We start from the raw sequence: 27956 nt of genomic DNA, 5'->3' as shown, positions 1-27956 counted from the left end.
TGTAAGCTCCAAGAAGTTCAGATTGTGATTTAATAAACTTGTTTTTCCAAACAGCAAGTCTCAAAGATGTAACAGTAATGCTTATGAGGGACCAAAAATCACATTGCCAAAGGGAGAGTAGGCAACTGGGTGCCCCATATAGCAGTTTGAGATGGCCATCTTCATACTAAAATAGGAAATGAGGAAGTGAAACCACTTACATGGAAAGAACTGTCAGATGCACAGTGAAAGTGGAAAAGAAAATCCCTGATACTGTCATTTTAATAACCCACGCATTACTTATAATAAAGAGTAAAAAAATATATCAGACAGAAGCATGAACTTTGTTGACAGCGTTTCTAAGTTGTTGTTTTTTTTTATAAAGGGAAACAAAAATCTAATGGAAGTTGGTATAAAGATTCAGCTCCAGAATCATTTACCTGAACCTCAAGACTTCAAGAATGGGTTACCCCCATTACAGCTGTGGTAACTTAAGACTTATCCTACCACCACCAAGAAACAGACTGATTCTCATAGTTCTCCTTCCCACGCAGTGGAGTTGAGAGAGTGTGCAGGAAGGACGTATCTACTCACTACAGCATGGTGGCAGCAAGGGTTTCTTTGAAACACTTACATGACAAAAAGAAAAGGAGTACTTGTCGCACCTTAAAGACTAACCAAGTTGTTTGAGCATAAGCTTTCGTGAGCTACAGCTCACTTCATCGGATGCATACCGTGGCAGTTTCCACGGTATGCATCCGATGAAGTGAGCTGTAGCTCACGAAAGCTTATACTCAAATAAATTGGTTAGTCTCCAAGGTGCCACAAGTACTCCTTTTCTTTTTGCAAATACAGACTAACACGGCTGTTACTCTGAAACTTACATGACAATCATTTATTTTGAATAATCAGTTCTATTATAATATTTAAATTAAATTCCATTTAGGCAATGGTTTTATTTAGTGTAGTTTATGAGTAGCTACTATAGAGCAATGACAAAACTATTCAGTTTGCACAAAGAATTATCAAATCGGTGTATTAGTTTTTAAATAAGAAATACAGTGCTAAATTTTGCCTAATATATTTAGCATCACTGCTGGAGTGACAGAAAACTCTGTCAATGGATGGGTAAGTTATAGCACATACAGTAGTTATCAGACATTGTATGACAACTAACCTACACATTTGACTTTAAATATTTAATTCCGAACACATCTGCCTTTTAAGTTTTGGTTTCCAATTCCGAGAGCAATAGAAATTTGTTCATGTATACACCTTTATATAATTAGGGTAGAGGTCATTTTAGTGATTAAAACAATTATTTGGGAATTTAAATTACTTCAGCTAGCATGACAACTAGAATCTGGAACATTGTAGGTGGAACCAGAACTCTGATTTACACAGCATATATCTTTAAAAAAACGTCAGTGAGGCACAACAATCATAACACGTGAAATAAACTGCTGAAGTCTTTACACCTCGATGACTTAAGGTCTTGACAACAAAGTGAAACTGATGTCAGGTGGAGCTTTGCAGAGTCACAGCTCTGCAAATTACTTATTCCCAACTTCTTAGTAGCGTAGAGAGGCGAGTAACTGTGCTAAACTGTAGTAATAACACAACACAACTATCAAGATTTAACAATTTGTCTTTTTAAAAGTCACTTCTGTGATCCATTTCATCCTAGGAAGCTATAAGGCTGTGAAAAATTACAGCAAGGCATGCACAGTAACCCAATTCTCTCATTACCTTTCCCATATTGCAAAGGAAAATCGGCCAGGGGAGAATCTATACACAAAGTGACATCAGGTAAAGAGACTTAACTAATTCCCTTTGATCTTTCAAGTTACAATCATTTTAGGTGTTACAACAGTAGGAAAAATGGTACTGAGTTGACTGTGTCCCTTTAAACACTGATTTTTTCAGTAGAAGTATCAAGATTATAAAATAAATTAGACCCATCTACTTTTGCAGATCCTTTTAAATCCATTATAATCTGACAAGAGACTAAAAGTAGTGTAATTGGGTTCTATGTTTACTATCCTAATAGCTTTAGGCTGCAAGCTCCTCAGGAAAAGGAATGTCTCTTTTCTATTCCAAAAGGAACACACACATTGGTGGTAGTATCAAAAATATTAAATAATGTCCATATCAAATCTACTAACTTGTAAGAAAAAAACAACTCCCCCCCACACACACACTTTTATTGTCAATTGAAGCTAGGATCTGAGAGTCAAACTTTGTTCTTTTTGACACATGCATCGTCCTCAGTAAGAGAAACAATGAAAAAATGGCACCTTTTCACTTAAAGCAAATATTCCTTGCATATGGAGTAAGTATGTTGAGCCATATTAATTTTATTTTCTAATAAATAAGATATTAAATGATATGGTGATGCAGAACCAACAGTTTGGGAAAGAGATCTTGGATTTTGTTATGCCTTATATTAGCAGAATACTTATTCATGTTCCAATTGAAAAATCTCTTTTCTGATCACAAACTGCACTATGTCCCTGATTCAGGAAAGCATCCTTATGTACAAAAGAGCTTGAAGATATGCTAAGTCCCACTGAAAACAATGGGATATAAGCATATGTTCAAAGTTAAGCACTTGCCCAAATGCTTCCCTGAATTTGGGCATAGGAGACCAACTTGTAACCCATTCAAAAATGGTATTTTCCAGCTTTATAGCACCAAATGTTAAAAAACTAACCTAAATGTAAAAAGGTTGGATAAAAAAAACTGACAATTTTTTTAAAAAATCTTTTTTTTAATTCAAATTGAATTTTTTATTGTTATTTAAATTATGTTTTTCTTTTCAAAGATATATTCATTTAAAATGAAACCTGAATGTAATACAAAATATGTTAAGGCTTAAACTTAATATAATCTCTTAAAACATTTACATAAAAAATAAATATGCTGACTTCATGAGCCTCTAACAAAAACTGAATTAGAGAGGCTACTTTTCTAGATAAAGAAAGAATCAGGGGGAAAAGCCACCCAACTTTTGAAGTCAAGCTTTATAAATATGGCACAACAGGTCATGTACTGTATTAAGGACAGGTTTCCTGTGGGAGATCCAGGGGCTGTGCTACTGGCTTAGTCATGACTAAGGCTCTGTGTTTGTCAAAGAGGTCACAGAAGTCACGGACTCCGTGAACTCCATGACTTCTGCAGCAGCTCCATGCAGCTGGTCCAGGAGCCACCTGAGAAACTCAGGAAACCACTGAGTCAGTTGCACTGGCTGCTGCTGGAGCAGTCTCAGGGTTCCCCCAGAAGCAGGAGTTTGGGGGAGGTAGGGGGCTGAGGGCTTGGGCCACTGCTTACCTGGGAGGAGGGCAGGGGGTTTCTCTCCCTCAGCTCCCCTAGCTCCACATGCTGCCTCTGCTGGCAGCGTCCCTGCAGCTCCCATTGGCCACAGTTCCCAGCCAATGGGAGCTGCAGAACTAGGGCTTGGGACAGAGCAGAGGTAGCACATGGAGCTAGGGAGCTGGGGCCGCTGCTTCCCAGGAGGTGGGTAAGGAGCCCACCCCAGCTTCCCGGCACTCCCCAAGTCCCCTACTGTTTTAGTCAGCGGTATTTTTAGTAAAATAAGTCACAGGCCCGTAAATTTTGTTTACTACCATGACCAGTCCATGACTTTTACTAAAAATACCTGTGACTAAAATGTAGCCTTAGCCATAACAGACATTGGGGCCCAGGCTCTGACTCCAGGAGACACCATCATGTATCTCAACAGGATCATCTGCTGAGCCTAACTGGGTGGTCTCAGATTCCTACTTTATCTCTTCTCCCTACCTGAGCTCTGATCATCCCAAATGATTAATATTTTTGACTTCACCAAGCATGGAAATGTACACTCCAACTCATGGAAAAACACTGATCTGCCCTGTTACTACAAGCCCTTGCTTCTGGACGGTTCTGAGCACTTCAAGGAAATGGCCTTGCTTTGTCCCCCTGCAGAGATACAAAAACAGAAATCCATTAATTTCTCAACTTCCTCCCCTCTCTGTCTCAAAACAAATAAAATACTATAGTGCAAAAGGCATGAGAATTACACAAGCAGAAGTTTTGGATTGCTGTTAGCTTTTTTGTTTTTCTGGAGGTGAGGTTAGGGCGGTGGAGTTATATAACAAGGGAGAAAAAGCAGAGTGTGAAACCAGAAATGAACAACACTGGTGTCAAAGCAGGACACTGTAGGATGAAACAATATTATGAAAAATGCCCTTTGGATGGCAATAACTTTGACGATGATGATGATGTGGACATGTCTGAACAATGTGGATAGTAAACTTATTTTTGCACCACTCTTACGGGCTGCCACTGTATCTTTTTATGCTAGTAAATTATAACTTAGATCATCATAGATTTATGTTGTGGGTGGATTACTTATGAATTTCAAAATGACAGTGTTCAAAATATAATTGCTATGTTTATTTGTCAGAGTACAAATATAATTGATAAATTTTCCTATTGTTGCTGGACTTCTGAAATTATTTTTTATTGCTTAATATAATCAGACATTCTAGGTGAAGACTTCCTGTTTAAAAGTAACGCGGTATTAGCCATTTATGAATTGTAACATTTAAAAAAAGGTTTTTTCCTCCCATGCTGTTTGGTATGTTGCTAAAGATCAGGTTTAAAATAGATTTAGATACTCTTTATGATTTCTTATTTTCCCTATTAAACTGAGTTTAGCAGTAAAAGTTATAACAAACTGAACAAAAATTCAAATTTCAAGCACTTAGCTTTGTCACACAAAATGCTGCACATGTAGCAAGGATAAGAAGAAATCGAGAAGAAGATAATGAAGGGAACCTGAAACTAACAACATCGGGTTGCAGTGATCATTTAATGCATCTTTTAGCCAAAGGGTTAAGTACAACTCCAAGAATAAAGGGAAAATGTTGTTTAAATTGGAAAATACTTTAACAACCACTTTGCTTCAGCTTCACTGAAGAGAGCAGGAAGAAACTAATTCTCCCAAAGATGTACAATAGAATTCAGTAGTTGACGGTTTTGAGCTGTTTATTAAAAACTGGCCTATTCTGATGACAATTTGTGAAGAAATCATGATAAAATATATGAAACTATGAAAGCCAAAGTACTCAACCTCGGATAAAGAAAAATGTAGAAGATATGGTGAATATACTAAAATCTATTTCCATATACTTGGACAAACTGCAGAAAGTTTGCTGCTGCTGTATTTTTTATGAAATTTGGAAAGAACTTCAAGAGACATTCCAAGGAATACCCAACAACAAAGTTAAATTGCAGGTGGTAAAGAAGCAGACTGATCAACTACTGTACTGCACCTTACTTTCCTGCCAATATTCTCAACGCAAAGTACCGAGGTAGATGCTTAACTGCTGCACATGGGCATCTAATAATCACCCTTCAGCCATTCTAACTATAATAAATCTCAGGGCTGGAAATGAACCATTCAAGCAGAACATATTTGCTGATGTTTTAAAAGAAAGTCAGACCACCTAACTGGTGGAAGTCACTAGCTAAGCACCTGGAACCAGAGTTTGGTGAAGTGCTAAACCAGCCTTTGAAAGCAGTAACCTCTTCTGCAGACACAGAAGGAATATTTTTTTCATTTGAACTAATTCACTCAATATTGAGAAATGAACTGGGTGTTGAAAAAACAGGAAAAACTTGTCTCTCCCTTCCAGTCTGGGAATAAAAATATGGAGAAAGGGGATCTACTACTAGTTTTCAAAGATTGAAAGACAGCCTAAGTAACTTAGGTGACAGTCTCATTTTCAAGAGACTTTGGCAAGTAGGAACTTAAGCTCAAGTCACTTTCACGTAGGCATATTTGAATGTTTTCCCAGGCTGACCTGAAATCAGTTTAATTCACTGTCTACAGTTTTTCCCACTGTTTAATAAATCATTTAGTTATAAATGAGAAACATTTTGAATCAGAAAAATATATATATCCAAAACATTTAAGGTTGTTTTGTTTAATAAAAATAAATTTTGCATGCTGTTGTATGCATTTAATTCAATTCCGGTTAGCATCCTAATGCAGCTTTGACACAAATCATGAGCAAAATTTAATTAATAAATAAGCAATATATCATTCACCATTTTCTAACATACTAAATAAAATGTACAATTAATATAAGTGTGAAAATATTAAACTATATAACTGCTTAAATAAATGTATATAGTTATAGTCATACCCTCGTAGGGAGAAAAAAAAAAGATAACAAATCTAGTGTAAAGGCTCTGTTTAGCTGTAAATCAATGTTTCAACCACTGAGAATGCAACTCTCTTTAACTGAAGTACAAATGGAAAAAGTTTATTAAAATTGATTATTTAAATCAAGACTTTCCACTTGGTGATTTAAATCAGAAAGGTGCAAACAGGAAGGAAATAAGTAAAACTAAAGGGGGTATAAAGAGTCAGACAAAGTACTTTGAACCACACAAGCATAGGGAAAGTTTACCTACCCACTCAGTGTAGGATAACACAGTGATCCTTCCACAAGGCTGAGTTCACACCAATGGAATAAACTTGTACTATTCCTGAACTATCCTGTATTTGGCCTTTGGATAAATAAATTACATGTATTTCCCGGATCTGCACTGAAACAGAATTTTCAAAACATTTCTCTTCAAGTAAATATAATACTATGGCTATATTTTACATTTCCTACAACAAAAACACAAAGAAACCACATCTGCCAACATTAAGCTTTGTTCTGCTTAAAAAGCAACTATACGTTTGAAACTCTACTGTTTTCATGTTGCAATAATATTGCAATTCTGTATTAATTACTTAATGGTTTATTTCACCTATATTTTCTTAGCCAGTCCTGACAGTCTGGGATAGTCTGAACCACTTAAACTTCCTCCAGCTTCGAACATACAATTCAGCACCAATTCATTAGGTCAGCCTTCGTTTACAAAAATCATTTCTAGTAGACTATTTGTATTCTACCAGGTTTAAAACTTGAGTGCTAAGCTCCGTCAGAACTATCACAGCACCGGTAGTCATACAAGATGACTTACAACTGTAACAAATTTCAGAGTAACAGCCGTGTTAGTCTGTATTTGCAAAAAGAAAAGGAGTACTTGTGGCACCTTAGAGACTAACTGCTCTAATAATGCTCTAATAAATTGGTTAGTCTCTAAGGTGCCACAAGTACTCCTTTTCTTTTAACTATAACAAACTTTTCTTCACAATTTAGTAGCTGTACTTCTTGAAGATGAAAAGTGGTATTGTAAAACAAATGGTGGTTATGTTTGTGTTAATGTGCCCTGAGGCTGGAATGCCAACAGCAAACTAGCTCATTCCCCTATAACACACCTGCACTGCACATTTCATTTACCCTTCTGCTTCATAGCAATAGCCACCTGCTCCTTGAACCCATTTCTACAGCATACTGCCCTGTCAGTCTGCACTCTCCCTGAGAAGTTATTAAATATATGAGAATCAGTTGGGTACAGCATATGGCCAACTCCTGGGCGGGGGGGGGGGGGAAGCTGATGGTTGGCAGGTCCCCTTAAACTTGAATTTTTCTAAGCTTACAGACTATTTCCCCTTTAGAAAGAAAAATTTACAATTCCATAAGAATATGGAAAAGATATTTCTTATGTTGGCACAGCACACAAGCTGCCTAACTCCAATGCAACAACCTTGATGCTTTGCTTTCTCACAGCGTGAGCCACATTTTATCAGTTTCCAGCACAACTACTGAAATGGTGATGAAGCATGTGACCAAGAAGGAGGAGACTTGACTTAACTGCTATTCAAACAGGCCAAGCCAGATAATTCGTAAAAGTTGATAAGCTGCACCACAAAAGTGAAAATCTAGTCCTTTTATTGATATTCAACATGCTGTTTACCAAATCAACAATGATGTACTGATTTCATCTAAAATATCCTATACACTGTGACAGTGATATGATGATTTATAAATTGCCTCAACAGTGTATGCTACTTGCTAGCAACAGTGTAGCTAGTGCAGATGACTCCAAATGCTTTTAAGAAGGTAAATAGTCTTAGCTACTATACGCAAGTTGTTACATAAATTCCCAGGTACGAATAATTTTATCTTATTTCTACATAATGGTAGGCAAAGTCAATAGTTTAATCTATGCCAACAATATACACTTTACATGCCTCAAAGGACATGCGATGTATTGAGAGCTGTATTGTCCCAGGAATAAGTGGTATTTCAAATGTGTAAACATGATTATTTTGCTATAGCTTACTTTCCTTTGGATGATAAAGAGATGACAATCTTTCTTTAAACTAAAAAAAAAAAAAACCCTCCACCAGGGCTTAACAATCCCCATCCCCATCTTGAGGAGCATAAAGCCTAAACCTACCTCTGTAGAATTTAAAATATTATTTAAAGTAAAATTGGGCTTCTAGGCCGTAGAGTTGCACATTTAGAATTTTAATCCAATATAACCCAGTGTTTTTCTCCACGTGTGCAAGTACTCCAGCTCTTTGCAGCCAGTTATAGCTTTGCTATTTAGAATACCAGGCACTGATTTCCCCCCACACACACACACCTGTGCTTCTCTTGTACCTGATGTTCAGTTAGAATTTTTTGGTTTTGACAGGTTTCACATAGATAGTTACAATCTATGCTACGGAAACATCCCTCACAACCACCTGTACACCAGTCAAGTAAGCCAGCGAGAATAGTATTTAATGATTTCACCTTCTTAAGACTTTACATTACAAAATTTCCCATTTTTTAAAGAAAAGGGGAATCATTAAGCTGACATGACATTTTCTTTACAAAATTCCTAAAATCTTAGAAAGTGACAGTCCCACAAAGTCAGTGAATTGTGACAAATTAGCTCAGTTTTTTAAGCAAATAAGGAAGTCAATGACAGGGACACTGAAGTACCATAAAGTTTCCATTCTTAGTAAAATTATGGAAATTTGAAAATTTCATACAGCACAAGAGAAGCGTATTGCATCTTTTTTTTATCATACATGAAGATACAATGCTCCAGAATACCTGTCATGTTTAATTCAGTGATTATTTATTCAAATCAAATTTTACATAAATTTGAGAACATTAAAATTTAAGACATTTCATTCTCTCTCAATTAATTTGTAGGTTTGTGATTAAGATTCTTTTAACATACAACTCTTAAACTGTTTACAAGAGGCTTCTCTTTTAAATATTAGATTGACAAATCATCAAAATCTAAAGCCAGATCTACAGTTTCTTATGACCAAGAAACACTTCTGTGGATATGAGCATATGTGGAACTGAGCCCCCCCCCCACGCAAATGCTGCTACTACAATATCTTCAGTTTTTAAGATGGCAAGCTGCAAAAAGTTTGTGCAGGAATTACATCTATTCCTTTAGCAAGTGTCTTGGTTTTAATTACTGGTTAACTTTATACTACATTATGTGAAAGTCCAGTTTTATTTCTTTAGTTTCCAATTTGCTTGTTACTGAAAGAAGCAATTACCAGAATTACAACATAATTATCAAATGAAAACTGAATTATTGAGGTATTCATTTATTATCACATCCACCTGCATAGCTGACTTAACTGGTGCTTAGTTGTGGTAACTGCAGACTTCACATTTAAAAAAAATATCTTTTGAGTTCATTCACCTATGAAAATACATTCAAGCTATAATAGTTCTATGATAGGATGTTAGATATGTTTTAACAGTTCAATTAATTTTGTGCTCCATTACATAGATGAGCAAGGGTACAGTCCTACAACCATTTAGTTTGCACAGTAAAGTGGTTCAATGCTATTGTTTAGACAATAAAAAGAGATGCTTTCTAAAATCATGTTAGCCAGCATGTCTTTGAAACAACCCTTAACACTTAAGATAGACATAGACACTTAAGATAGACATAGTTTAACACCTTTACAATGGTGTTATTTGGTCAAGCTGTAGCCTAGGTGTTAAGGGGTTCAAGTCATGTTGTTTGTGGCTGCAGTGGGGGAGGAGGGGTTGGATGGGGCAGTCATTAACATACATAATAATACATATTACATAATACATAATACATTATTATGTATGTTAATGAAGCTATAACACTAACAAAAATTATATCTTAAAACAACAAATAAAGACAAGTCAGGAAGACTTCAAAACTGAGGGGTAGGGAATATACCTCTTAGATTCAGGATTAGTAAAGATGTTTGTGTGACTCGTTAAATGATGTTGCTGCTTAGCTATGCGTATGTAATACCATTTTAAAGTAGATACTGCAAAAATCAATTTAAAGGCAAACAGTTTTTAAAAGCTATTTTATTTTAAGTGTAAGAGGGCTTTTTAAACACTTTGTAAACTATCCTCACACTTTTCAGTTCTGAAGTTCAGATTATATATTTAGCCAACTCCCACTCTGTGGGAGCACCCAAGACAGACTGCTTTTGATATCAGACAGCCCTACCACCCTCCACTGCAAGAGCTAAAAGATGTGCCCACAAGACAAATGGCTGGCTTCACCACATGTGTCAAAACATCAACGACTGATTTTCAGAGATGTGCCGATTCAAAGGGGGCAGTCACTTTCAAGGTTTTAAATGTTCGATTTCTAGTGAAAATTTCTTTGGTTATATCTACATTTTAAGTAAAAATCTGTAGAGAAAACATTTCGAGGAAACATCGCAATATCCCACAACTTTTCAAAGAAAAATAAAGCACATATTAAGTAACACATCAATTGTAGTCTACTTTCTTCACCCACCCCATGTTAAGGTACAGATGGTCATTGTATACATCACTGTCTCCTAGAAAGAAGCATTTTTTATTCCTTCTTCCCAAATCCTTCTGACTGACCTCTTGAAATAGCTCAGCAAGAACTTATGTAGAGAGCAGCCCTCCAGCAGCATTCTCCTTCTGCCAAAATGACTTGTGCTCTGATTAATAAGGTTCTTAATCAATAGGGCCATTGACTTTAATGGGACTACTCACATGCTTAAGAAACTTGATAAATCAGGGTCTTCATTAGGATACACTTTAAATGGGTGGGGGCAGTGCACAGTGGAGAGGAAGAGAGTATGTTGGATTGCAACACATTTCTCTCCTTAAAGTATCCCAGTGATCCTCCACAACATGCATATTATGTTTGTTTGTCACCAAACATTTCCTTGTACCCCCTCTCAAAAACATCAAAAATTTACTAATTCAATGAATTTTTTTTATTTTAAATTTATATCAAGAATCCTACTTTTCCCTCATGGATCACAAAGAAATCCCATTAATGTTAACCAATAGGATGCACCTACTTTTAAGAATTTATCTCGGTTCCTAGCTGTCGTCAGCTTCGCTTTACTGAAGTTAAATACTTAATTACAAAGGTGGCAATGCATGTGCCACTTATGTACATCATGTTTCCTAATCATATGAGGCATCAATGTAGCACATTCACTTAATATTGAAGCAAGAAACTCTTACCTCTTCTTGTGCTTCAAGCAGAAAATCCTAGTTGAAATAAATTGAGCAAATAGTAACAAATGTTACACTGGGCATATTGTCGAAGAATGACAACAAGGTCATCTTTATGAATAGAACTAACCACTGCTCCTAGACTGCCAGGCACCAATATTATCTGACAAACAGAACTCCTACCTCCCCTCTTTTTTATTAGAGGGCTAGACTAAGGGCCCCAAAGCTTAGGAGTAACATCATACAGGTGAGCAGTCCCAGTTAACTCAGTGGAACGAACTACTCATGCTGTGTAAGTGTTCACAGGATCTGGGCCTCATACCTCTCCAAGGATTTAGATTCAGTCAAAGATCATGAATACTGCATTTTCCCATGCCACCTGCAGTCAAGCGTTATGCCCATGATGCTGCTTCTGTTTAGGGACACAAACTGAGATTTTCAAAGCTACCTAAGGTATATGGGATCCAGGTGTCCTTAAAATTAAAGGGAAAGTGTGTGGACAGCCCGTTCAGAGTATTTTTGAAAATCGCAACCACAGTGTTTGCCCAGCAATGTTTCTAGTTAGTTTCATTCAGAACTCTACAGGCATAATAACCTGAAGGAGTGGCAGAGTCAAACAGGAAATTTCCTGCAACTGCTGGGACACTCAAAGAGATACTTCACTCTGCCACTCTGCTCATCCTGCTGTGCTAAAGAAAACTGACTAACAGAGTAGAAGATTTCACTCTGCAACTTGTCCTGCCATACTCCTGGGTGAGGGAAAGGAAAGAAGAAGAAAAAAACACAAGAGAAAAGAAAAACATCTGTGGGGCGGCGAGAGATGCACAAACAGAAAAGCTACACCATCAGCAGAGTGGAAGCACCCACCAGTATGGAACAAATGCAGCCCCGATTCTGTGGGTCAGCATGGTAGAGTCAATTCATTCTGTTCCTAGAGTGAGAGGTTGGACATCTTGCATCATTAATGATCCATACGCTCTGGGGAACTAAAGGAGCAGTATTTAGATTTCTAGTAACAAATTCAACCCAGAAGTCTGAGTCACTATATCATAGCCAGTGGGTCATCTGAAACAAGTCTGATAATGAACTTCTGAGCATTTTCTGCAGTCGATCCATGTCTGTGAGAGTCAACAGGAAGAATGGAAATGTAGAATATCCTGAAGGATGTGTAGCAACTTCAAACTTCCTGTTGAAGCTCATTCCTTTACAGCAAAAATAATAGGAATACTTGTGGCACCTGAGAGACTAACAAATTTATCTGAGCATAAGCTTTTGTGGGCTACAGCCCACTTCATCGGATGCATGCAGTGGAAAATACAGTAGGACGATTTTATATACACAGAGAACATGAAACAATGGGTGTTACCATGCACACTATAATGAGAGTGATCAGTTAAGGTGAGCTATTACCATCTTAATTATCACTACAAAAGGTTTTTTTTCTCTCCTACTGGTAACAGCTCACCTTAACTGATCACTCTCGTTATAGTGTGCATGGTAACACCCATTGTTTCATGTCCTCTGTGTATATAAAATCGTCCTACTGTATTTTCCACGGCATGCATCCGATGAAGTGGGCTGTAGCCCACGGAAGGTTATGCTCAAAAAAATTTGTTAGTGTCTAAGGTGCCACAACTACTTCCGTTCTTTTTGCGGTTACAGACTAACATGGCTGCTACTCTGAAACCTGGCAAAAACAATGGCCTTGCTAACGTGGAATGGCCTTAAGGTACCAGCAAAAATCTTTAATACAGCTCATTCCTTAAAACTAGAGGGATATACTGCACAGTCTGAAATGGATGGAATTTAAAAGAATACTGGCATGATTATGAACACAAATATATTATGATCAGAGCTTACCCTAAAACATACTCCAGTAAAGCCTTACTCCCATAATCATAGAAAAATGCAAAAGCCAAACCTGTCCGCAGCATTTCCTAACAGTTATTAAATAGTCACAAGCTCAGAAATGCTCTTAGAAAGCAAAAATTTTGAGTATAGCTTCCTTACCCACTGATGCAAAAATCTAGTTAACTATAAACATATGGAAGTAAAATAAGTGTTTTAAGAATCTAATGTCATAGCCAATATTGATGTAAAGAACATTTAACAGAGTTATTATCCAGTATTATCCATCACTTTCACTATTAACTCTGAATCAACCCTAGCTAGCTGTTGAACAAATGTAAAAAGCACTATACCAACAGCAGTTACGCATTAGTCCTGAAGTACTTAAGTCATCTGAAAAAACTCATGTTTACATATACACAAGATGAAGCAACTCCTGATGATCCCCAACAATTCTATCAGAAATGGTTCTAACGCTCTTCTCAAGCCATGTCACACACTTCCTTTGTGAGGTATGACAAAATTGATGGTGATGGTATAGTCAGACAATCCTGTAGTTTCCAATATGAGGAACTAATAGCCTAATCACTATGGCCTGATCCTATAACATGTTCTGCATGGATTGATCACTCACCTGTGCAAAACCCCATTAAGGCTCAATTTGAATGGAACAGTTGTTTGCAGCTCTTTGGGAGAAAGGGCCTGTCTTTATTTCATATTAGCATAATGCCTAAGTCCCTGTATACATGTCGATAATGCAAAAAACAGTAACAACTTTGGGGCCTATATTTGGTCAGGTTATTTGAACTGTAGCATTGAGGTGACATTTCAACCACAATAAAAAACATGCAGCTGATTATCACAAACCGTACAGGCCTTGGTGTTGCCATGCAGCAACATACTTGGGAATTTTAGTCAACGGCTACACAAAACATGAAGAAAAACAAGACAACTGATTCACAGATATCCTTCAATGCTCATATGCATGGTACAAAAAAGCTCTGAAAATTATCCTAAGCACAAAGATTTAGTTACAGAAAAAGGCAACTCAGCCCAACATGCCTACCAATCTATGCTACCTCACAATGCCTAGTTTTGGTATGTATTTGCAAGTACTGAATTTTATCCGTAATAAGATCACAGTTATGCCATTGAAATAGTGGTCATTTTAAAACTGTCAAGTGTGTTTATATGATTAAATTTAACAACTATGTGAGAGCATCCATAGCCCTGCCAAGATAAATTTTCAAAATGTTTTCAAAGTGGGACAGCATCCCAACACTGAAGATAAGGATCAAAATATTGAAAAGATTCAGACACCAATTGCTTTACCACTACCAGAGGTCAGGTGATTCAGCCCTACTTTATGACCCCTTCTACATCACAACATCTGACCTGACTTTTCTAGAGGCAGTGCTTCCAACCTATGACCTACAAATAAAATGTTTCCAACCAGAACCAGTGCTTTTTGGGACTCTATCACTCCTATTTTCTCTCTCTTTCCTCTTCTACTTTTTGATCTCTCTATCATACCAACCTTGCAACCTCCACCCAAGCAACAGTGTGAGATGCTAGAAGTACTTTAATTAGCCAATGCTTTAAGTGCTACCAGCAACATAGTTACTACTAGTATGTTGTGTCTAAAGCTAAAGCGAATACTAGCAGCTCTCCTCATGGTCTCTGCTAGTACAGCATGCTATGTCATCTTTGTGTGGGGAGGGGAAAAGAGGAGCAAAAACTAGGATCAAAGGCATAAGGTCTCTGTTAGGAGCCAGTTCAGTGCTACAGACCACCTGGAATTATGGTCTATTTATCTATTTGCTCACATCTGACTGACCCACCATTTTAATCCACTTCTCACAAATTTTTACATTTGCTTTTTCTTCAAGCTATACATACAGGTTCTACTACACCAGTCACCTCAGAATCTGAAAACATCAAAACACCATGTTTACTGTATAGCTTATAAGCTATTTTGAATGCACTTAGTTCATCTGTGTTGTCCAATAAGGCCAAGTACAAAAGTCTGCAGCAAGGTGGCTACACTACAACCAAATTATTTTAAGGCCCACTATATATTCTAGGCTATTCTTTTGGAGATTTCAATCATTGTCCTTTAATACAGTTGTAAAATATTTTTAATATATTGTGTGGCAAAGATGTAAATTACGTTGGACACGTAAAACCCTACCTTTCTTAAAATTGTCTAAGAAATGTTAGAACAAATGGGACTGTAGAATCCAGTGGCAGCTTACAGAAGATAAAATCATTAAATCCTTGCTAAGGTAGTGCCCAGGAGCCCCTATCAGGAACAGAGTTCCACTGTGCTAAGCCTGGTACAAACACTCATGGAAAGAAATCCCCTTCCCTGAAGAGCTTACAAACTAACACCTTGGTTCTGTAATCAGATCTCCACAAGTGGATCCTGAACATGCACAAAGTCCCAGTGAAGTCACTGAAATTCCACAGAGGGTCATTCTGCCTATAACTTCAGGATCACAGCCCAACTGACTTATTTTCATATTCTAAAATATCTCTCTTATTGGGGGTTCCCCCAAGACTTCTTCCACTCTGTTCGACTTCAGTCTCATCATTTAGAGTCCTTTATTTGGCATACAGCAAAGCTATGCTGAGTTGATCAGATGCAAGTGTAGGGTATGGGTATAGGACATATCATACATACATATCACACATATTACATAGCAAACCTCTTCTTTTACATACATTTACACATTACATTGCACGTACTACACATTGCATCATGTTTTGGGATTGGCTTGGTTACTTTGTAGGGACCAATCCCTGCACAGAATGCTCTGTCCATGTACTCTTTACCTCATCTTTACATTCCTAACTTATCTTATCCACTGTTATCTTGTCCATTGTAAATGATCTTAGCTTATACAGACATTCTATTTCCAACCTGCTGATTCATTTACCTCCCTAACTCAGACTCCCAAGAAAGGAGGCCTCACCCACTTCCAAATACTCATGTCAAGCCAGGCCTACATTCCACTGCTTTTGTTTTTCTTTTCTATATTAGAATGGGTTTTATTTTCAGTATATCTATTTTTCTGTGCTTTCTTTTTTAAGTTCATTGCCCTGCAACACATTCTCAAGATCACAGTTGTTGTAATTATTTGAACCACCACTGATACTAGGCTTAAAGTACAAACTGGGGGGTACAAGCTTATCTCTTATGGTATAGCCCGCCAGGGTATAATTCCACATTATAAGCTTGCAGTGCCTTTAAAGCATCCTTCTATAATTTTAACTTTGTTTTTATATGTTGTAAAAAGGCTAAAAATATAATCTTTTCATTTTCTAGAGGCAATTTAGGTGTGAAAGAAACCATAGGCCAATTAAAATAACATCCCCTTGGTCCATACCAGAAGTGGCCCTCTTCAGAGACTACAGAATACTTATCACTAGCATATGCAATGTTTATTTTACAAACATCCAGTATCTCAACTGTACTGTACAATTTGGAGATTGTTCCCCCAGCGTGAATCCACTTGCCAGCATCTTTGTCTATAAGACATTACACCTGCACATGTAAGTGTCCACCAGGTGCAAATGGCAGCACAAGGCTGAGGCTTTCCAGACCTTGCATTATCTTGGAACAGTATTTGAGGAGAGAAAACAAACTTCTTCCACATCATATGGGTTTCACATTTAACGTCGTGGTACTGGACCCTTGTTAATTTTCCTACCTTGCACCAACTGGTATTACCGTTCTTATACCAAAGTTTTAACTTTTCTGTGGTGATAAAAGGCAAGGTTTTTTGCTCCATAGAACTTGGCCACTTTTACTTTGTATAGCACGTATCTCCTACATGCTACACAATATTCCTATTAGAACATATTGACTTAATATTACCATATGAGGAGAAATTAATAAGACTGGGACTTTTCAACTTGGAAAAGAGACGACTAACGGGGGATATGACAGAGGTCTATAAAATCATGACTGGTGTGGCGAAAGTAAATAAGGAAGTGTTATTTACTACTACTACTCCTAACACAAGAACTAGGGGTCACCATATGAAATTAATAGGCGGCAGAATTAAAGCAAACAAAAGGAAGAATTTTTCCACACAATGCATAGTCAACCTGTGAAACTCCTTGCCAGAGGATGTTGTGAAGGCCAACACTATAAAAGGGTTCAAAAAAGAACTAGATAAGTTCATGGAGGATAGCTCCATCAATGGCTACTAGCCAGCATGGGTAGGGATGGTGTCCTTAGCCTCAGTTTGTCAGAAGCTGGGAATGGGCGACAGGGAATGGATCACTTGATAATTACCTGTTCTGTTCATTCCCTCAGGGGCACCTGGCATTGGCCACTGTCAGAAGACAGGATACTGGGCTAGTTGGACCTTGGTCTGACCCAGTACGGCTGTTATGTTATGTTCTTATGTTAATGTTATACTTTTGTAAAGCAATTACAATGTTATGTTTATTATATATATAGTTAAAGCTTTATTAAGGAGTCCTTGGTTTTGCTCATTCAATGGATGCTCTACTTTTGTCGCTATCTTCTGTTGAAATGCTTATGTTCCCACAGCATTTCTATGTCAGTTTGGTTTTACAATGAGATGCTGGTTTTAAACAAACAGTTTAGTTTTGTGCCAATCCTATTAAGTTTATTTTAATGTACCCATCCCCCAACTCTACCAGTCTTATGCATTTTTAAACATTTTGGTTTAGAAAGTTTTTAAAAAACAGTTTTTAACTATATTTTACTAACTTTTAGTGGGCACAATTTTTTAGGTAAGTGCAGACTGGTAAAATGCAATAACAGTGACATATTTGTGCAATATTTCCCTTATCTTAGCTCCTAAAGACATTCTGTTTCCAGCCTGCTGATCCATTTAACTCCCTCATGTTGTCTCCCAAAAAATAAGGCTTCACCCATGTCCAGTTACTCATGTCAAGCCAGGCCTACATCTACCAGCAATTTATAACCCAACCATGATGTCAAACTTCAAAGCCACCTTTGGAAAACCTAGTCTTCAACTTTTCATAGCTGCAAATCAAGGAATAGACAAAAGAAATTAAACAAGTCTGTATGTTAAACTTGTTCCTGAATATTTCTGAATCGAGCTAGTATTATAGCAATGAGGTGGTAAACTGCAACATATTAATAAAGGTGACTATTTCAAAGCAAGTTAATAGCCAATAAGGCTGGTTGCTTGCCATAGCAAAATATGGCTAACATGGTAAATATTGCAAAAACACACATTTATGGAGAAAAGTCCCACAGTAATTATTTTCAGTTCAAAATCAATTATTTCACAATAAAAATGTAAAGCCATCAAAATACCAGGGTCAAAATCCTATACTCCATTAAACAGGAGCCAACTATAAAAGACCCTAAGACTTTTTACAACTTTTCCTCCATAAATCTGAGGTTTCGCAAGGACAGTCCTTTTTTTACCATATTTGGAGAATTGAGAAAACTACTGTGCTTCTTTAACTTTGGCATTTCTTGATCTGAACACTGAATTTTGTAAGCTTAACATTTACTTAATATAGATTTTACTTAATATAGTTTAATATAGGGACTTCTGAGGTTTTTTGTTTATTTTTTAAAGACATATCCATAGAATCATAGAATATCAGGGTTGGAAGGGACCTCAGGAGGTCATCTAGTCCAACCCCCTGCTCAAAGCAGGACCATTCCCCAATTTTTGCCTCAGATCCCTAAATGGCACCCTCAAGGATTGAACTCACAACGCTGGGTTTAGCAGGCCAATGCTCAAACCATTGAGCTATCCCTTCCCCGCCATAAAAATGAGATTTGCTCCCTTACACACAGCAAAGTTGGCTTTAAAGAATATTCTGGAAGTTTTGACTTGTTGCAATGGGAACTCTCTCACATACTAAAGAGCTCCACAGAAGTCCCCTTCTGCTTACAAGCTGCATAACTGGGAATGGTGCATTGCTCTATTGTGAAACTCGCAAGGTGCTTCAGAGCAGCAGTTCTAGCAGATCCCTTTGCACCTCCAGTACACTTTTACCTAAATAACTAAGGGCTTTGCTTTAGCTTAATTCACTTAGGGCTTGTCTACACTGGCAACATTAAAGCCCTGCCACAGCAGCACTTTAACATGGCTTGTGTAGTCACAGCACAGCGCTGGGAGAGAGCTCTGCCAGCACTCTTAAAAAAAACATCTCCACGAGGGCATAGCTCCCAGCTATGGTGCACTGTCTACACTAGCGCTTTACAGCACTGAAACTTACTGCACTCAGGGGAGTGTTTTTTCACACCCCTGAGCAAGAAAGTTGCAGCACTCTAAAGTGCCAGCTGTGGACAAACCCTTAGTGAACTAAGGCCACTTTACTTCTAAATGAGATCATCCACTCAGGAGTTTAATGTAATTTAACTAACACACTTTGAAGTCACATCTTTAAGCCTGGTCTATATTAAATTTTAAGTTGACATAACTATTGTGCTTAGGTGCATGAAAAATCCTCACCTCTGAGCACCATAGCTATGCTGACCTAGCCCCTGGTGTGCATGCAACTAGGTCAACAGAAGAATGCTTCCGTTGACCTAGCTACCATCACTCAGGGATGTGGTGTTCTTACAGCAATGGACAAGCCAGTTCCGTCGCTGTAGGCTGCATCTTCGCTACAGGGATATGCCAGCATAGCTAGGGCACCCTAACAATGCCACTATAGTCCCATAGTGTAGATACATAGTGCCACTATAGTCCCATAGTGTAGTTAATTTGGCTTAACTTCCTGTATAGATAGGCTCTAAGGATATATCTACAATGCAATGCAATCCAAGAGTTAGTAAAATAGCAGCTACACTCATTTGTAACCCCAAGTTAAGAATTGTTAAACCCTTGGTCCCTACCTGGGATTCTAGCACCTACACTGCATGGCCCAAGTCCAGTCACCCATATCCCAGATTTCCGAGGGCCCTCCCAAATGTGGCAACTAGCTCTTTGTTCATGGCACCGTGTGGGAAAACTCGACTGTCTACAAACTTGACTCTTCAGAGGACAAAGAAATTCAGACCTTAGGATTGTGGGATGCTTTTGGCACACTCCCAGAGCATGAATCCAGTGTGGCTGTGTCTACAGTGAAAAGCAATAGGGCTTGAACCATGGGTCCTGCTTGTGTCAGGATTAGACAAGCCCCCTCTGGGGCTCTGGGTCCTAGCCCTGGGTTAGTGTTGTGTTTGGATGGGAAGTGGGTTAGGCTTGAGCCTGAGTTCAAACCCTGGTCTTACACTGCAGCATAGACACATACATATGCACCATAGACTGCCATAACCGCTTACTTCACAAGCTTAGTAAGAAACCATGCGCAAAATGCGAAGCACGCAAGGAAGCATGCAATTTTCTTAGAGTCATAATTCAGTCAAATCAAACCTAATCTTCACCAGAAAACTCAAAAACACTTCTCAAAAAGCACTATTTCCAGCCATGTTTCAATTTTCTATGCCCAGGTGTTTCAGCTGAAGAGCTGTTCAAAAATTATTTAGCAAGAATTTGTAACGTCCAACTCCACATATACCCACACTCTTTTCACAACTCAATAAACAGCTCATCTGTTTTTGCACAAACTTTAAAAAAAGAATCCCTTTTTAGCAGAACCCAAGCCTGGAAAATTTCATCCTAAAATAATGAAGAGTTTCAGAAAGTTGTAAGAAACTATAAAGGAGACTGGAATGGAAACCACTGCAGTCCTCTAACTGTCAAAACTTATGTACATGCTTCGCTTTATTCAGTATAAGTAGTCCCAATTAAGACAAAGGGGCTACTCGCAGTACAGAAATTTAAACATATGCAAGTCTTTGTAGGATTTGGAGCCACTCTAGTCACTGTTGCTCTCACTACAGCACTTACAAATTATACAGTGCTTTGCAAACATTAAATACATTTTAAGATATCTGCAGCACAGATTTAAGAGAAAGAAAAAATGAGCTACCGCATTTAAATCTACATCATTTAGATTCCAAGGCTAGAAAGGAACACTGTGATAATCTTGTTTGCCCTCCTGTATAACAGTCCATAGAACTTTCCCAAAATAATTCCTACAGCATATCTTTTAGAAAAGCATCCAATCTTGATTTAAAATTGCCAGTGATGAAGAATCCACCAGAAACCCATGGTAAATTGTTCCAATGGTTAATTACTCTCACTGTTAAAAATTTATGCCTTATTTTCAGTCTGAATGTGCCTAGCTTCAATTTCCAGCCATTGGATTGTGTTATAACTTTCTTTGCTAGATTGAAGAGCCAATTATTAAATATTTTACACTGTAATCAAGTCACCCCTTAACTTTCTCTTTTATCAGATAAACAGTTTGAGCTCCAAGACTCTTACTATAAGGCATGTTTTCTAATCCTTCAATTGTTGTCTTGACTCCTCTCTGAACCCTTTCCAATTTATCAATATCCTTCTTGAATTGTGGACACCAGAACTGGTCACGGTATTCCAGTAGCAGTTGAACCAATGGCAAATATAACCTCTCTACTCCCACTCAATATTTCCCTGTTTATGCATCCAAGGATCTCATTAGTCCTTCTGGCCACAGTGTCACACTGGGAGCTCATGTTCAACTTATTATCCACCATGACCACAAATCTTTTTCAGAGTCTGCTGGCACAGTTGAGAGCAACTGCACCTGTATTTCCCCCCAGTGGACCAGCCAGGGCACCCACTCTCAGGCTTCCAGCTCCACAGCTGTTGCCTCTCTTGAGTGGAGACACACATCCCTCTCCCTTGTCACCAGGGTGTTTCCAGGCTGCCCAGCCTCCTCCTTCATCATGTATTTCCCTGCACAGGTTTCCCAGGGATGCCTGCTTGCTTTCTCTTCAGAGATGGTTAGCAGTTGTACTCTCTACAGTGATAAGGTAACCACACAGCACTTTCTAGGAAAGCCCATTTTATTAAGTTAAAAAGCTTTACCGAGAAAACATATTAAAACATTAAAAGAATGCATGCTAATAAGCTTACCAGAATTAACCCCAACCCTAACATACTCTGACAGGAGATAGGAAGACCATATTTCCCAAAGGGAAAATGGGACATCACGGAGTGCTGGTCCAAAGGCACCCCCCACCCCACATGGGGCTGGCCCAAGCTCCGCTTCCCACCACCGCAACCCATAGGGCTGGGGCTGGCGTCGCTGCTTACCTGAGCCCTGCCTCTCCCCCTGCACAGGGCTGGCATGGCTGCTCATCCCCCTCCCACACATTCCTCCACACCGCACTCCACCTTTGGTTTTGTTTGTTTGTTTTTTTAAAGTGGTCATTTGTCCCATTTGCTCTTGCTAACTGATCAAGTCAGCAAGAGCAAACAGGACAAATACCCATTTCTGCCAAAAAAGTGGGGACGGCCAGGACCAGGCTTAAAAAAGGGACTGTCCCAGGCAAAACGGGATATATGGTCACCCTAGCAGGAGCAGTCCTTCAACTCCACTATCTAATGGGATTCCTTCCAGTTACCACTTCATCACAGATTCATCTGAAAACAAGCACTCAATCTCCTGAACCTCAGTAGTCCCAGTCTTCCAATCCTACCCTAAGCACTGTGGTCTTGTGTGGATAAGGGGTCCTGTCTGATCAGGAAGAAGGCCATAAACCAGTTTAAATCCAAGCTATTTATCCAAAAACGTTTTTGGTGTCTGTTGGTGCCTGGAGAATCCAGTTTGAACTAGTATATGCATACCTTTCAGGAAGTGTGGGGCAGATGTAAAGGTCTCTTCTCTGAAGATATTACTACATCTCTTAATCTCCCCCGCTGTTCTTTTTATCCTTCCATGGAAATACAGACAATTGCACAACAACACAGACAATTGCATTTTTAATAATTCAACAAAGTTCATTCAGGATACTGCAGGAAGTTGTCAGTCTGCCACAACTGTTTCTCAGGATAGAGTTCCCCCATCCTGTAAGTATGGCCTACATTCTTTGTTCCTGGAAGTATATACTTAGATGCAATAGTATTAAAATACATATGGTTTGGTTGCACCCAGTTTACCAAGTAATCAAAATTGCTCTGTATCAGTGATCTGTCTTCTTCATTGCTTACCACTCCCCCAATTTTTGGGTCATCTGCAAACTTCATCAGTAATGATTTTGTTTTCTTCCACGTTACGAATAAAAATGTAAAATAGCAGAGGGCCAATAACCAGTCCCTGGGGGACTCCACTAAAAACACCCATTCTATGATGATTTCCCATTTACATTTAAATTTTGAGGCCTACCAGTTAGCCAGTTTTTAATCCATTTAATGTGTGCCATGTTAATTTTATATCTTTCTAGGGGTTTTTTTTAATCAAAATGAGCTGTAGTATCAAGTCGAATACCTTACAGAAGCATGACTATATTTGTCATTACTAGGCCAAACTATATAGAATATTTGTTTTCCCAAAAGAAAAGGCATATGGGTACATGACTGTCTAAATAGCATCCACATGAAACACATTTTATAAAGTGGAATCTAGTGTCTGCTTAAGAAGAGATATACTATACTTGGGCCACATAAAAAATTATATTTTTAGAGTATCATCTATAAAAAGCATCATGAATGTAGCAACATAATCCCGGAAAAGTTAAGGAAATGAAAGAGCAACACTAACAATTTAAAGTGGGTCTGTTCGGGGGAAATATGAGGGAGAAGAGGGTGCTCACTGACAAGCTGGTAATACTTAATAAGAATAACAGAAAACTATTTAAGAACACGAGTATATGAATGCAAATTGAGCCTTCAAAGTGTTTTTATTATTTTGATTAAATGTAAGTAACTATGGATTATTGAAATTGAAGGAGGAATGATGCTTCTTTAAAAAACCCAAAAAACAACAATCCAAGATCAAGAAGAATCATCTACATCAGTGGCTCTCCAAGCTGGTCCACTGCTTGTTCAGGGAAATCCCCTGGCGGGCCGAACCGATTTGTTTACCTGCCGCGTCCGCAGGTTCGGCCGATCACGGCTCCCAATGGTTGCGGTTCGCTGCTCCAGGCCAATGGGGGCTGTGCACAGGCCAAGGGACGTGCTGGCCGCCCTTCCTAAAGCCCCCATTGGCCTGGAGCAGCAAACCGCAACCAGTGGGAGCCGTGATCAGCCGAACCTGTGGACGCGGCAGGTAAACAAATCGGTCCGGCTCACCAGGGGCTTTCCCTGAACAAGGGGCAGACCGGCTTTGAGAACCACTGATCTACATGGCACTTACAAATATCTCCTTCTGACCCCAACATCAAGTCATATGTTTGGTTCAAAGGTTATGTTTTGCTTACTTAGCAAAATAATTTATACTATTTAATTTTACACACTAACTTCACGAAAGGTGGGCTACTCTTAAAGTTCCCAGTTTTTGATACTGCCTGAAAATTTTAGGGAGTTTCTTTTGGCAAATAAAAAGGCACAACACATTTCTGTCACTTACTGATTTCCTCTCCAGTTAGAAGTCTTCAGCAATGGCCTCTTTATGAAACTGATTATGAGCAGCATAAAGCGGACAGTGGGGAAACCTGGAGCTGTATGAATCTCTTTAGTATTAATTTTAGGATATAGTATTTGTGGATAACTCTGTTTTGCTGGTAGGATTTTAATCAGTAAATCAAATTTAAACCCAAAGTTTGAAAAACTGGTAATCTTTATTCGTTTGGTGTAGCATTCTTCACTTCACAACTCAAATTGGAAAATATTATAAGCAACTATTAGTATGAATTCTGATGATGTACCTTGAAATATCACCAAGAGATATCATAAAAATAAGCAGAAGTTTCAACCTCAAAGCAGCTCACTGCCTCAGTAAACCCTTTTAGATATAAAGCCCCTTGGATAGAAAAACATGCTAAATATGAACTTTGTACTAATCATTCACCCAAGATTGTATTTACTTTAATTTAGCATAGATTTTAAAAAACTACGGTAATATGGTTTTACTGCTGAAATACTGCACATAAAGCATTACATATACAAATCACTTATTGACCATTACTCAAAGTAGTCCATTTACTCCAAACAAAATACCACCACATAGCTCACGTTCAAACTAGGATTTTTATTTTATACGTATTATTTAGTCTGCAAGTTCTTGTCCTGTTACATTAACATGAACACTTCCCACAAATACTGCACTGCACCTTCCCCACTCAGGAACTTACATCTCAATGAAAAGATATGCAAATCAGAACTTAAAATATCTGTTTGCCTTCATGGCCAATAAAAATCAGATGCTTCAGCTGTCAAAAGGCAGTGTCACTTCCCTTTAATGCCATTTTCCTACACATAAGAACACGTGACAAAATTTAACTATATATTGTTTAGAGGAATTAGCCCACCTTGCAGGTAGGTGGACTTAAATGACAGACCAAAATATGAACAGGGACAATGGAGAGGAATCATGCCTTATAAATGTTTGTACACTAAGCACACTGCTAGCATTCAGATAATCAATAATCCTTTAAAGAAAGGAAACTTACAAATGTATGAAACCCCTGTCACTTAAAGCATTTGATAAACTATGCCAGACATCACACTGCACTCCCAGCCTCTTGGTGCAGCAATCATATCTTTTCTATGTTTTACACAACACCAAGCACACTTATGACACTCGGGGCTTGTCTGCACTTAAAACTCTAGAACAGCATGGCTCCACGGTAGCTTCAGCATAGGCACTACCTACATATAGGTAATCCACCTTCCTGCAAGGTGGTAGTTAGCTGATAGAAGAATTCTTCCGTTGACCTAGCGCTGTCTACATGGGGATTTAGAGTGGTTTAACTATGCTGCTTAGGGATATGGATTTTTCATATCCCTGAGTGACGTAGTTATGCTGACCTAATTTTCTAGTGTAGACTGGGCATCAGATACTTTAGATTTACATTATATTTTATGTGCTATTACTTTAAACATTACCTTAAGCATCAAAACACACTTGTAAGGAAGGCAAAACTCCCCAAATTGTCATAGGGAAACGGAGGCAAACACGTCTCAGGAAGTGTCTACAGCCATGCACCAAGGCAACAGCAGAGCAAGACTGGAACCCAGGAATTCCTGCTTCTCAGCCCTTTACCCCAATCAGCCTCAATGTCCAATTAATAAATACAAAAGTAAGTAAGGCAAAGCCTGTGCACCAGTGATCTCACATAGGGTGCTTAACAGAGATGGGGTCATATTGAAGTTGAAGCCCAATCGTGTGGGGCTGGGGGAGGCACTTTGATCTCTGGACAGGCTAGGCTGAGGGACCTCGGCCTCTTGAATGACTAAACCCAAAGCAGGGGCCACTGCACTTCATAACAACGTAACACCCCAGGCCAGAGCGGGGCCGGCCCAGCGGCTCCTCCAAGAGCCCCTCGCAGCCGTTAGGGAGGCAGGGACGAATCGCCGCTCCTGGTTACCGAGGTGATTAACGATGTGGACGGGCTGAGGGGCCCAGCTCCCGTGTCGGGCAGCTCAAGGGACGAGAGCCGCTGGCTGCTGTGTGGGATGGGCTCAGCCCAGCCCGGAGGTGGGAAGGGGACCAAGGCCCTGGGAAGACCCACACAGCGGGAGATTGGGGCTGCTCCTCCCGGCCTCGGTGGGCTCTTACCTCTGCTAACATTATTGCCCCGCTGCGGACTCCCCCGGCCCTAGCCCCGCTGCATGGTGCCCGCAGCAGCCCGGGAAAGACTCCGCCGCTCCGCTGCGCGGCGGGCGGCTGCCGGCTCCCTGCCGACCTCCTCAGCGGCCGTTTGCTGCCCTCAGCCTCGCCGCCGCCGCTCGATCCGGAGCGGCGGCCATCTTGGGAGGGCGACGTGAGCCGCCGCCGGCGCGCCAGCCCATTGGGGCCGCAGCGTGCGGAGAGACGGGGAGGGAGCCGCCCCCACCTGGCCCGTCTCCGTCCCGGGCCCGGGCCTGGCCCTAGCCCTGGCCCTGGCCCTGCGCTCCCCACCTAGGCATGGGCGCGACGTGACCAGAGCAGCAGCCACCATAGGGGTCGCCCCCGTGCAGGGCAGCCTGGGCTCGTCAGTCAGGGTAATGGCCAGTAGCCCTGAGGCTGCAGCAGTAGCCGGGGAATTTAGGACCCAGCGTGGAGCCAGGGCCTGGGCTGGGAAATGCACCTCAGTGAGCCGCGCCGCGTTCTCCCAGCCCAGGGGTTGAATGCAAACAACTTCGGGGATGAGGATGGTATGGCGGGGGGGGGTCTTGAAATGCCCCACGTGTCAGCAGCGGGGCGGGGGTGGTTTGACTGGGAGCTTGCTCTCGCTCCAGAAAGTTGGTCTTTGTTTTACTTAGCTGGTTCCTTTTGAGTTTTGGGTTTGGTCCTGTTCCTGCTGAGTTTCGCTTGCTCGCTTAGCTGGCTGCTGCCTGCAGGTGCAGTTGGACCTGAGAAACGCCTAGGACAACAGATCTCCTAGGGGCTTAACTGCTCTCTGGCATCAGTTTTTAAGGCAGCAAGTATTTTCTTAGACGATTAGCACACGTCGGGGGGGGGGGGGGAGTAAATTGTGTAAAACTTTCGCAGATTTTGCTGCACTTTTAGGAAAGCAAAAATATAAACGCATAAAAGTATTTATATCCTGCTCTTGCAAAAACACACACATGTTTAACTTGGCCCACGTTAACAGTCCCACGGAAGTCTGTAGGAATGATAATCCCCAGTTAAGTGCACCAGTCTTTGCAGGATCAGGACCTTAAATTTCAAACAAGGACAGCATATCCCTGTTTTCAGGAAAATCTGTCTTGACAGTTCAGTATTCGTCCAGTTTTATAT

At 39.6% G+C, this 27956-nt stretch overlaps 1 protein-coding gene and 1 long non-coding RNA gene across 8 annotated transcripts in view; both read right to left on the bottom strand.

The window, feature by feature from the left end:
* Positions 1-26985, bottom strand: part of SNX13 (sorting nexin 13) — a 158736-nt gene extending 131751 nt beyond the window's left edge. For all 7 annotated transcript variants that reach the window (XM_073333775.2, XM_073333779.2, XM_073333776.2 and 4 more), the window contains exon 1: positions 26793-26985. In XM_073333775.2, the coding sequence (XP_073189876.1) occupies positions 26793-26804 (12 nt within the window). In that variant the 5' untranslated portion in view covers positions 26805-26985. The remainder of the gene's footprint in view (positions 1-26792) is intronic.
* LOC140907562 (uncharacterized) lies at positions 835-7128 on the bottom strand. The gene is made up of 2 exons (XR_012157540.1): positions 6445-7128; positions 835-3939 (listed from the first exon to the last, which is right to left on the bottom strand). It is a non-coding gene; the product is annotated as an uncharacterized LOC140907562 (long non-coding RNA).
* Positions 26986-27956: the final 971 nt, after the last annotated feature.

Source organism: Lepidochelys kempii, chromosome 2 (genome assembly GCF_965140285.1).
Source record: "Lepidochelys kempii isolate rLepKem1 chromosome 2, rLepKem1.hap1, whole genome shotgun sequence".
Classification (NCBI taxonomy): Eukaryota; Metazoa; Chordata; order Testudines; family Cheloniidae; genus Lepidochelys; species Lepidochelys kempii.
This window is presented reverse-complemented; position numbering and strand designations above follow the sequence as displayed.